The sequence below is a fragment of the Rattus rattus genome, chromosome 2 (genome assembly GCF_011064425.1).
Source record: "Rattus rattus isolate New Zealand chromosome 2, Rrattus_CSIRO_v1, whole genome shotgun sequence".
Classification (NCBI taxonomy): Eukaryota; Metazoa; Chordata; class Mammalia; order Rodentia; family Muridae; genus Rattus; species Rattus rattus.
The window spans coordinates 183,802,387-183,815,281 of NC_046155.1; the positions used below are offsets into that span (position 1 = coordinate 183,802,387).

At 48.2% G+C, this 12,895-nt stretch overlaps 1 protein-coding gene across 2 annotated transcripts in view; it reads left to right on the forward strand.

Annotated features, from left to right (window-relative positions):
• Window positions 1–12,895, forward strand: part of Smoc2 (SPARC related modular calcium binding 2) — a 129,083-nt gene that overhangs the window by 94,495 nt on the left and 21,693 nt on the right. For both annotated transcript variants that reach the window (XM_032894654.1, XM_032894655.1), the window contains exons 8-9: window positions 110–296; window positions 7,106–7,188. In XM_032894654.1, the coding sequence (XP_032750545.1) occupies window positions 110–296; window positions 7,106–7,188 (270 nt within the window). The remainder of the gene's footprint in view (window positions 1–109; window positions 297–7,105; window positions 7,189–12,895) is intronic.

The window sequence follows — 12,895 nt, forward strand, 5'->3', positions numbered from 1 at the left end:
CACTGCAGTGCTAGGTCAGCACACAGAATCCTTTAGCTGTGACTGGTCACTGGACTCCAGTGCTGGCTCCATATGTCTGCTCACTACCTGTTCCTTCCTACCTCTGCAGCATCCTCCTGTGATCAGGAGCACCAGTCGGCTCTGGAGGAAGCCAAGCAACCCAAGAATGACAATGTAGTGATCCCCGAGTGTGCACACGGTGGCCTCTACAAGCCAGTGCAATGCCACCCATCCACCGGATACTGCTGGTGTGTGCTGGTGGACACTGGGCGGCCCATTCCCGGGACCTCCACAAGGTAAACTGCATCCCCTTGGGAGCTGGAGGACAGATAGTTGGGTTCTAAAGCCAGCAAAGTGCAACCCACCCCCAAGGTTCTTTTTACTATGGGCTTAGCTCTTCTTAAATTCACTATCACAGTCTCAGTGTGACTGTCACACAAGAACTCTGCCCTCCGTGCTTCTACTGCTTAAGAAGAGCTGTTCTGACCATGGGAGGGAAAGCGTATTGTTAGCAGTCATGGGCCATGGAGTATGAAGCAGAGAAGGGGTCAACTCTAAGAAAGAACATTTGGACCCCTTCTTGCTGCTGGCTTTGACCTGAAAGGTTAAATATTTAAGAAGCCAAGGAAGCCAAATGTTTCAAATAGCTTCCTATAGAATGTAAATGTTTGTATCTAGAAATTACCATTTAAAGAGAAGAATGTGTGAGGGCTGGAGAGATGGCTCAGCAATGAAGATCACTGGCTGCTCTCCCAGAGAGAGGTCGTGGGTTCGATTCCCAGCACCCACATATCAGCTTACGACTGTCTGTAACTTCAGTTCCAGGGGATCTGACACCCTCATACAGACATTTATGCAGGCAAAACATCATTGTATATCTGAAAGAGAGAGGGTGAGGCAGGGAGGGAGGGAGGGAGAAGGAGGGAGAGAGGGAGAAAGGGAGGCATGGAGGGAGGGAGAGAGGGAGAGGAGAACATGTAAGGCAAGAGTAATCAATGTTATTCATGGTTTGTCTATGTTTTCTGCCAGTTTGAACTAACAGTTATGTTCTCCTGGAATCCCAGCAGGAGCTGGTACACATGGCGTATGTCAGGTTGTGTTCTTGAGTAGGTGCATGTGCTGGTTGTTCACCTATCAATAGCTATTTGACAAAACCTTATGACTTTGTAGTTTTTTGTTTTTTATTTTTTCGGAGCTGAGGACCGAACCCAGGGCCTTGCGCTTGCTAGGCAAGCACTCTACCACTGAGCCAAATCCCCAACCCCACCTTATGACTTTGAATTTTCCCCCAGACTTAGAAATACGCAAACATCTTCTCTGACAGAGTTGCTAGCTTTGCTCTCTAATTTCACCCCAGGTGCCTGGATGAGCATTGAAATGTTCCCTAAATTATCTCCCCAATTATTCAAGTATTACACCCAGCATTCAGCACGAGGTGCTGGTCAGCATAGAGCTCAAGGACAGAAGCAAAGCACAATTGCTCAGACGGCAATGGCTTCATCAGGACCACGTCCAATCCTTCTCAGCCACTTTCTAGCCCCTGACTGAAGCCATGTTCCTTGGCATCCTGGTTTGTGTATTGTAACAATGCTAAGACATCACAGCTGATTCTAGTAGTTAACACATCCTGTTCTCAAGACACTGGAGGACGGTGTATTTCCATTGACCCAAGAAGCTGACATGAAGCTGGACCATGGGGCAGCCTTAGGTTTGGAAGTTAGCACACGCCGCATGAATGACTGAGCTGAAGCCTCTGCTATTCCTGGGTTTTCCTGTGGTAATCCATTGTCCTGTGTGTAGGTAGACAGGGTGTACTCTTTTCTTAGCACTCTTCTTCGGGGGTGAGCTTCCTACATACTTAAGCCTCTGGCTCCCTCACCATGCACCACTCAGGGGTACCAGTTGGCTCCTGACAGCTCCCGGCTTGGCTCCATTTACACTGCTATCATAGAGGAGAAGCAGCCCTGGCAGATGTGTTCTGAGTTGGCTAAGAAGCATCCTTACCCAGTCAAACCCAGCACTCCTCCAGAGGGTTCTGAAAGGGTGAGATATTCCTGAAGAACCTGAGAACAGTTTAGATTGCAGCTGAGTAGAAAGCCAGGCACTCTCATTTCTCTGTGGAGACTTTTCCTGGGTATCAGGCCAAACAAGACAACCTCAGACTCCTGCTCCCATGTTTACCTAATGGGGAACTGTCCTCCCCAAGGTTCAGGAAAGGGCTGAACCAAACTGAGAGGGCTGCTCAGATGGCTGACTTCCTCTGTATCACACTTTCTTCCATCTACTAAACAAAAGCCAGAAGAGGATTTAGATCTTTTGGGAATGAAGTTATAGATAGTTGTGATCTGTGTGGCTGCTGGGAATTGAACCCATATCCTCTGGAAGAGCAGCTGGTGCTCTTAGCTGCTGAATTATCTCTCCAGCTTCAAGGCAGTTTTTCTTTTTGGCAGTAAGAGTACCCTTCCCTCAGAACTGATGGACACGCTCAATTTCAGTTTCATCCCTGGGCTGACACTAGCCTGGCCAGAGAAAGGACCCATTTACTAAGGTTCCTTCATTGAGTACTAGGGCAAGGCCAGATTCCAGTCTAATAAATTCTGTTTTCTGAGGAAAAGAGACGATGTCACCTATAGCATCTGACAATCCTAAAATAGGTGACACCAAGGTGGAGAGCCGTTCAGAGGTAGGCAGGGGCAGGTAGGGTCCAATCTAGTCCCTTCTTGACCAGCCTTTCTAGGCAGAGGAAAGATGAAATTATGGGGCAGAGGTGGCGTGAGGGATGCAGGACGGTCAGCCGTTAAGGGGAAGCAATGCAGAGAGCAGAGTTTCCAGACTCAGGTCTAGGATCAGACCTCTGACAGCCGCCCTGATGAGCAGAGCTGGCTGATGCTGTCGCACTTTCTCAGTAGTGGTGAGAACATGTCCTGGCTTCTCTTCCTTCCATTTCCTGTCAGTAAACACCGGAATGATTTTAATGGCTTCGGTGTTCCAGGCATAGTATCGTAGAACGTGGAATTGGTGAATGCAGAGGACGAACACCAGGGCTTCCTGAAGGAAGGGGGTGGTGGTGGTGACAGAATGGGTCCATGGCTAAGCCTGCATGAGGAAATGTTTTGGATGGTGATTAATCTGGAGGGCATTGAGCAAGAACAGGGACTTAGGGCACAGAGTAACAGAGTAGCTGGGTGCGGCCTCCGAGATGGCAACACTGTAGCGAAACAACAGGAGTCCCTCTGGGAGCATGGCGTGAGGGTCACATAGTGATGCCCAGAACACCTGGCAGCTTTCGTATAACACAAGACAAGCGTGGCTCAGGCTACCAGGGAAGCCTGGGTTTGCACTTGCAGCTCAGTGCTAGCTTTCCCTGTCTTCTCTCATACTTCCCCAGGAGGAATCCTTGACCTTGGAAACTGGAAGCTGCAAGTGTCAAACACTTAGCCATTTATAAGCCATCTCTCTGTCCTCATGTACCACACAGGAATAAGGTGCTTCAGTTGTGGACGTGAGTCAAAAAATCACACACCCTGTGCTGTTCATCCTTGCAAAGTTGACCTTCCCTCCGGATCAGACAGGAGGTTGGGATGGTAGACTTTGCAGGTTCCCCTGCCCCTGTGGGTCAAGACTGACATTCTGACCATATTTCCTACAGTCTTGCACGGAGTTAGGGCACACCTGCAGGGCCCTGCTGCCAGACCTGGTGGTACCGAAGCTGGAGGAGTGGCAGATTTCTACTTGGCTGCTGTCCAGTAGTAGCAGGGGCTTGGAGAAGGCTATTGGATTCCTCATGTGGGCTGACAGCCAGCTACTCCATTAGTGCCGGAACAGACTTCCCTTTCACCTTTGTGAGGGCTGGCTTAGGATTTGTCCACCTGTCTGGTGCTGCAGTCTGGCACCATTTGCCTCGAGACAGCCTCCGCTCTGACCCCAGTGCTCTGCACAGTGGCCTAGCGCATGTGGCCATGTGGGCGTGAAATTGCACTTCTCCATGGCGGCAAGCCTGGTATCTGATGGGCAGCCACGGCCAGGCAATGTTCTTTTTTTCTTCTTCTTTTGTGAAGTAAGCGCTGTTGAGAGAACAAAGGCTTTTGCAGCCAAATTCACTTTGGTAAACCCACAAGTTCCGCTCCCGGTTATGGTTTCTGTGCGGGCAAGCCTTTCTCCATGCTCTCTCAAATGTGCAAGACACAGTTACTTAAATGTGCTCTTCAGATTTCAGCACCACTGAAGACTCAATGAATTGGAATGGCCTGCGGACGGCCTGGCTCTCAGACCGTGTGGACCACACGAACACTGGAAATAAAGCTCAGCTTTCTGACACCGTAGGACAGGCCATGGCTCACATATCATGGGACTGCTGGTTTGGGGTTCTACACCATCAGTTAGGAGCAGAGACACATGCTCACCTCTCTGTAGGTCACTGTAGCATAGATGACACCTTACCCTTAGCCCCCAGGCAGGACCTGGAAACTGGAGTGAAGCTCTGCTACCTGGGCATTTATTTTATCTAACTTTAGCATCACTCATTGATAGTGGTTAATGACCCCAAGGCAGCTGAGTGCATTCTCTATTGTCTTCAGATGAATTTTGCTCCTGTCTGATGACGTGGTCCTGGGCCTCAGAAGTCACCTGAGTAGGGGCCCCTCCACCGCATTGCCTCTGCCTTATGGTTCTGGATGATGCATGCTGTCTGGCACTGAGCTCTGTGTTCTTAAAGAATATAGTCTAGTGGCTTTGGGAAGGATGTGGTAGCATGGCGAGGGTGCATTGGGGACTCTAACTTTGGAAATAATGTTTTCAAAGATGTAAAGTTTGTAGAAGGAGGGTGTTGATTTCTCTGGTGTCAAAGCTGTGTCACAAGTCATTTATCATCATCATCATCATCATCATCATCATCATCATCATCATCACCATCGCCATCACCATCACCATCACCATTATATCACAGCCCAACATATTGTCTTTGGTTTTGTGAGATAAGTTCCCATTCACCCAAGGCTAGCCTGAAACCCACTCTATAGCCAAAGTACCTTGAATTCTTTTTAAAAAATTTAGTGTGTGTGTGTGTGTGTGTGTGTGTGTGTGAGAGAGAGAGAGAGAGAGAGAGAGAGAGAGAGAGAGAGAAGAGAGAGAGAGGAAGAAGAAGAAGAAGAAGAAGAAGAAGAAGAAGAAGAAGAAGAAGAAGAAGAAGAAGAAGAAGATGACGATGACAACAATGACGACAGGGGAGAGGAGAGGAGAGGAGAGGAGAGGAGAGGAGAGGAGAGGAGAGGAGAGGAGAATCTGGGCACATACATGTCACTTCATGCCTATGGAGCTCAGAAGACAAGTTAGCTTTCTGGAGTCAGTTTTTTCTTCCTGCAGAGGATTTTGGGGGTTGAATTTGGGCTGTTGGATTTCTGTGGCAAGAGTTTTTATGCTTAACCCTGACATCCCTGCCTAGATTTCCTGTCCTATCTCTACTTCCTGAGTTCGGGGACTACAGGCATATCACCATGCCCAGTTTCAGAAGAGTTTAAAGAGTGTCTCATGTTGAGAAATTTCATTTTCTCTTATTTTCTATGGTAGGAAAACAAATCAATGACAAAAATTGAAGCTGAAGAAGTGTGCTCTTACAACCCTTCCTGTGAGTGGAAAGGGAAGTAGCCAGGGAGTGAGGAGAAATGTCCTGTAGAATTTTGCCATTTCCTGACTGAAAGTTTGCAGCCCTAGACCATTCTATTCATACATACTCCTATTATCCCCAACCTAGCTTTCTCCTTTCCTAGCTCGTGCTCCATTAGTCTACTCAGTGCTCCATGAAGAATCACCTCCTGTCCATCTCCTAATACATATGCAGCACCCAAGTCCCTAGGAAGGAATCTCCATGGTGGGATCAATGAATGAGACTTGGACAAAGAGGGTTACAACTGTGGGAAACAGACTCAGTCAGTGTTGAAGGCTGGCATCTGCTGGTAGCTGGGAGGAAAGGCTAGATCATGGGTCACACCTTCCATTAGATGGTATAAGTCAGCAAGATAGGTTGTTATAGCTATCCGAGGGAGGATGAGACCCCACCTCACTGGGATGGGTTCTCCTGTCCCATACACCTTGTCCTTGTGGAGGCAACCGTTCCTTGACTTCACTGTGAGAGAAAGTACAGAGGGAGAAAGTCAGTAGTCTCTGGTACAGGACTCCACTTCACCTCAGCACTCACACAGGCCTGGGGCTAGATCAGATTCAAGGGGCTGTTGAATAGCATCAGAGGTACATCTGGGCTTGGACCAGAAACATTCGGGCAGCAAATACCTTCAGGCAGAAGGCCTGGGCAGGCCTTCTGAGACCTGCTACTAACACCCGGTAAAACCCACGGCATGCTCCCTCCCTCCTTCCTTTCTTCTTTCTTTTTATTTTCTCTTTAAACGTTTGGCCAAATTTCTGTAGCTCCATGAGTTGGACTGAAAAGTAGTTAGCCTTTCAATGACATAACTGCGGCGTCCAAGTTCTTCCTGAGACCTTGGCTCCTTTCTGAAGGAGCCAAGTGGCAAACCCTTGCACCATTCATGCCCATGGTCCTCCCTCCCACACATTTGAAAACACTCCCAAGAGACAACAGAGCAGAACACTTGCTTTTCATAAAGACACAAAGTAGAAGATGGAGGGCAGGGTGTGGGTGTTTAAAAACCACCAGGCAAGACTCTCTTAACCAGATCAAAGGGGCGAGCCTGACCATGTGTGTTGAGCTGCAAGTCCTCTTTGTCTGATGACTGTGGATATAAGTTGGTCTAGGAATGTTTGGTCAAGCCACCAAGGAATTAAATCACAGAGCTGCAAAACAATGGTAGAGCTTATGAAACATTCTAAACATAGATAGAAGATAGATAAATAGATGATATATGATGGATGGATGGATGAATAGATAGATATATGATAGATAGAAGATAGATAGATACATGATAGATAGATGATAGATAGATAGATGATAGATAGATAGATGATAGATAGATAGATAGATAGATAGATAGATAGATAGATAGATAGATAGATAGCTTGTTAGATGTGACAAACTGAAGACAACTCCAACTCCGGCTCTCAACCCCACCCTTCTGTCTCATCACCTTCCTCCTAGGTATGAGCAGCCCAAGTGTGACAACACAGCCCGAGCTCACCCAGCGAAGGCCCGGGACCTGTACAAGAACAGGCCACTGCAGGGTGAGTAGAGCATCCACAGGGGTGAGGCAGCTTGGTGACTACTCAGGACCTCATGTAATGTGGGATGGGGAAGCCTGATGGACCCTGTGCCTTGTAGCTTCTACATGAAGCTGAATCCCAGCAGACATGGGAACCCATGTAAGAGACAGGTAAGACACACACTGATCTCAGAGCTAACTCCAATTTGGCAATGCGGAAAGGGCCACTGGTACATAACCAGACATGTAAAGGAAGAGGGGGAAATTGTTCCTAATGTGAGTTCCCCCCTCCTCTGCAAATAACCCTCCTGGGAGTTTCTGCAAGGCTTCACTCATTGGGGAATGGGCACCTTGACAGACTCTTTGTTGAACTGGCATTTGAAGCTGGCTGTTGTCTTTAATAAATGCAAGTCCATCTGTATACCAAGTGAACTTAGCTTCAAGGACTGTTTGAGATTAAACAGAGAGTAGATTTAGACTTACCAGGCATCAGAGTTTTCTCTGTTGGAAGATGCTTCTTGGGTGTCTGCTTTTTCAAAAGGCATACAGGTGTCTGTCCATGACTGAGGAACAGGGGCCTCAGTTACATTGACGTCACAGGCAAACTTGATACCATAAGTACCTTGCATGGAAGAAGCTCTCTGCTTTGTTCTCTCTGGTTGTTTTTCCTTTGAGTGTCTGCAGACCACAAATGCTCCCATCAGAGTCTCCAGGCTCTGACAGCCTACTTTGTAACTGGCAAGATTGGCCTGGTCCCCTCTGGTCAGGAGAAAGTCCTCCTTTATAAACATGAAGAGGAGGACAGCACACCCACATTTCCTTATGGACCAATGGCACCGTCTGAGCATGCTCACTGCAGAGGAGCCGCTGTCTGTGTCCTGCTGTGGGGAAGCAGCTACACTTTCCTCCCAGCATGGATAGTAGTGGCCCACCTCCTGCTCTGATGATCTCGACCAAGGCTTTCTGCTGGTTTGCATTCCCTGTCCACCCATAGGTTCAGGAACCTGCCAGTGACCTCATCTTAAGGACACCATTCCTGTCCGTGGATAGCGTCTTGCTTCCTGCTTCCTGGGTCAGGGATTGAGACAGAGAGGATGAGGTTCAGGGTGAAGATGGCATAGACACCCTGCCTCAGACCTTTACATATGGATGCTATGGTCTTAGAGACCTCTCAGCTGGTCCAGAGGTTTTCTGGCCTAGAGAGTACTTTCTCACAGGTATCTAAATCAAATTTCCTTTTGAGGCCATTACTTAAGTAGGCTCTGCTGTCTTTCAACTCCCACGCAGCTGAGGATAGCCCTGAATGTCTGATCCTCTTGCTTCTTCCTCACGTGTATTAGATTATAGCCTCTGCCAGCATGTTAACTGAAACCAGGAATTTTGTATCAGTGGGCGATCTGGTTTCTTAAAAACAACATGCTTGCAACATTTGACTAGGCCTTATCATCTATAATTCCACCATGTCCTCTGCTCACAATGCCTGCCTTAAAGAACCTAAGATTTAGGACTATTAATACAGTGTCCTATGACTCCTAAGCACTGTGGCTCTCCCCCTCTGAGAACGCCACACATTACATGATGGGATTTCATACGTTAGGTGGCTACTGTTCTTGATTCAAAGGCTGGGGCCATAAGTAATTTGGTGAGAATGAGTGGCCATCGCTATGGAGAGCATGACATGATATCATTGACCTGTCTGAAGGTCAGGAGAAGTTACTCAGAGCAGCCAACACTCAGCACATAGAAGAGGTCCCATGTCGAGTCAAGGCAGCCACTGCACTTTGCTGGCACAAGAGGGTAGGACCACAGAGCCTTACCATTCCTCTGTCCTGACCCTGGAGAGGTCAGCTATGTTTGGGCAAGTGCTACTCACGCCCACTTCATAGCTCTCATTAGTTGGAAGTTATTAACCTTCTTAGGAGAGAAGTCACAAATGAACTCCAGGGTGCAGGCTCTCCTTTCTGAGAGGGAGAAACTTATTTCCACAATAGCCCAGCAGCCGGCTGGTAGGTGAAGCCCATGTGACATAGGCTGAGGGGCGAGTTTTCCTCTGTGAAGATGCTTTCCATTCTGTGTTGCGTTCCTCCAGCTCAGCAGCCTTCAACCCCCAGGTCAAGTTGGGAAGGCTGCTTGCTGTCCCTGCCTGTTTTGCAGCTCAGGCCAGATGAGAGCAAGCGATGACTTTGTCTTTGGAGTCTAGCATCAGGCTGTATGTGGGGAGCGGTGGTTCCTCAAAGTTCTCTCAGGTCAGGGACTTCGGTCAGGTTGTCTTATGGTGGCTATGAGGAAAGTAAAAACCGGGTTAGTAGGAACATAAAATAGTCACAGAGCCGCCTTCTCCCCTTCAGCAACTCTCCTTGTTTTGCTCCTAATGAAAAAGCACCTCATGCGGAGTGGCTAGGGAGTTAGATCAGTGGTCAGTAACAGGTACTGCTCTTGCTGAGGACCGGGCTTCGGTTCCTAGCACTCACATCTGTGCTCCACACCATTATTCCAGCTCCAAGGCCATCTGATGTCCCTGCATCCGTGTGAGTAGCCACACACAAACATAATTAAACATAATTTTTTAAAGTTCTAAAAATAGCTTGTGAGTGTTTTGAACAATGTCCCTGCCCTGTTCCTTCTCCTGTCCCACTCTTTCTATCTTCATATACTCTTGAGACTAAAGAATCATTTGTGAGGAATTCAGTGTGATCATTATCAGAAATTTGTTCCTTTCTTCCTCCAAGACTTACCTTCCAGGAACACCCTCCTGCCTCTCCATACGCCTGTCTGGGGTACTCCTGTGTACCCAGGGCTTGAGATGCCCCTTTCCTGTACCTCACAGGTTCCCTTGGGCGAGACCCAGCCCTCCAACTCCCTTCTGTGGCACAGAGGCCATGAGATACGACAGAATAGGGATCCGAATTTCTTCCTCATGCCAACCTTTGGCAACCCAGCACTGAGAAACATTTGCTCACTTCAGTTAGCAACAATCTCTTTTGTTTTTTAAAATTTTTGTTTCTGTTGAGAGAGGCCTCACCAAGTCTACACTGGACTCTAGTACCTTACTACATCGTTGGAGGAGACCTTTGAACTCCCAATCCTCCTGCTCTACCTCCTGAGTGCTAGAGTTACAAGTGTGTGCTACAGCACCGAGGACTGAGCCCCGGGGGTCTGGTGCATGTTAGGCAAGCATTCTACCAGCTGAGCCACATGCCTTGCCTGTGGCATAGGACTTTAAAAGAGTAAACATTTCCAGAGTGGGGACGGTAACTGATCCTGGAAGTTTACTGCCTTCTTTATACCTCAGCTCTTTCTACCCAGTGAGAGGACGTAAGAGACTCAGGAGTGTGTTCTCCACTTGGCAGCCCACAGCCATCGCAGGCGTAATTATAACCCTCGACTCAAACCATTGAGCCGCCTTCTCTCTTTTTCAAGCAATATTTTAGCATGATTCTAAATTGCTTCAAAATTAATTATGACTTTCTGAGGCAGCAGAAAACGATCCCCACCTTGCCCTAGGCACAGCCTTGCTTGATTTCCAAAGGTAATTAGACCCTAAGCTGTGCACGCTTGCCAGGTATTGCATGACACATGGAGGGGTTGGTGTTTACCTTTCTTGCCAAGTGGATGGGCAGACAGCAGACGGCACTTTACACAGCCAGAGGATTCCCTGACCGCGAGAGACAGCCACGTTTCTCATTTAAAAACTAGATGTCAACTTTCATGCTAGATTCAGGTTAAGCGCTGCATTGGGACGCTAGTCAGCTGAGATCAAGGTGACTTTAAGGCTTGTTTATTTATTATTCATTTTTAAAAATGTTGAGACAGGGTCACATGTAGCCTCCGCTGACCTTGAACTTGTCGTATTAATGAAGGATCACCTTGAACTCCAGGTCCTCCTGCTTCACCTCCTGGGTTCTGGGATTACAGACATGCGTTTCCTCACCTGTTTTCTGTGGTGCTTGCTAGAGAAGCCAAGCTAAAGCCTCCCGCATGTTCTGCTAATTGAGGTACGGCCCTAGCTCATGCTGAGCTTTAGACATAATCCTCTACACTTGAACATATGGGTGAAACTGTGTGTGAGTGTGTGTGTGTGTATGTATGTGTATGTGTGTGTGTGTGTGTGTGTCCCTCTGTGCTTACACAAGCTCATTCCTACCATCTGCTTCCCTAATTCACACACACACACACACACACACACACACACACACGGGGTATCCTGTGCCACCCTCCTTCTACCGAGCAGGTAGGGAGAGGGTTGGTACCAGGTCTGTGGTGGCTCCTAGTGACAGTTTGAGAAGCTTATTGGCCTTAGCCATAGACCTCCTCTTTCTAAGCAGCAGGGCTAGCCTCACTTTAGGGACTGGACACATGACAGCATCTTGTGCTTTGATGGGCCCTCTCGGTTTGCTGCCCTGTGCTCACCACCATGAACACCATCCTCAAGATAATTACCTTGTGCAGATCGCTCGACACTGAGCCCAACTAACCAGCTAGCCATGTTTAGTGGTAACACAGCAGCGGCTCCCCTGTGTGTCACCCACAGAACCAATGTCATGGTGTTTAGAAGGCGTTGGTCAACTGGGGGAATCAGCTAGCAAAGGGCTTGGGAGGATAGGGAAGATTGTACAGCAAGGTAGAAACCATATTGGCTTGGTGGGACACCAGGGAGGTCAAGTGGACCACAGGGGCAGGTACACCTTCCCATCTATAGGTGCCTAGGTTGTGCAGCAGGCCCTGCCTGGTGGACTGTAGGGAGCTGGGGGCAGCATCAGGAATCAGACACATTTCCCATCACTCTGGTTGCTGTTCCAGAAGTGCTGAGGGACACCGACAGGAAAGAGTGCTTAAAGACTGTCGGATTTCGAAAAAAAAAATCTACATATTCCCAAGATCTGCGGGCTTCGACTTGATTTCTTGTTTCCCCACACTTTAATATAATAAATACTTCATTTACAAGATTCACAGGGATTTGCCCAAGAAGCTCAGGACCAGTATTAAACGACACATGAAATGGTAGTAGGGACATTCAACAGAGACTCTAAGAGTCCTGGCTGTAGGCAGCTCTTGGATGCAGTGCTCTATCAACCATGGTTGTTTAGAGCTGTGAGTTCCTCGCTTTGGCTGGGCAGGTTCATCACCAGTTACATTGACCCCAACGCATGGGGAGCAGTGTTTACAAAGAAATGAGACAGAATGAAATTTAAGTCACTCTCGGTCCCCAAAGAAGCGTCGCCCAGACGAGCTCACAGCGTAAGCAGTGTTTCAGAGACACGGCTTCAAGACACGCGAGGACGCACTGTCCTCCGGCAACACCGAGTAAGTTTAATTGTTGCTAAACAATCTCCATTCTGTTGCAAATATTTCCTCCCTCTTTATTAAAGCCATTTATCTAAAAGAACCCGGTTGGAAGAAATGACCAGCTTGCTGTCCTCTGACTTTAGCTCTCTTTACCCCGGGACTAATCTGATTTTTTTTAAAGACCTAAATAGCCAAGTTGAAAGCTCCTTATAGTACATCCGTTAACAAACCTACAAACCTAAGTGGACGGCTTAGGCGGAATGGTGCTGCCAGGGCCCTGCGTCCCCAGGCAAGGCCTACTTCTCAGGGGGTGGTTTCTGAGGCAGGATCTCTTGATGGTTGCAGCTCACCCATTTGACTGGGTGCCTGGCCACCCAGCCTTGGGATTCACTTGCTTCACCTCCCCAGCACGAGGATTCCTTGTGCTTGCCACCGCCCCTGCC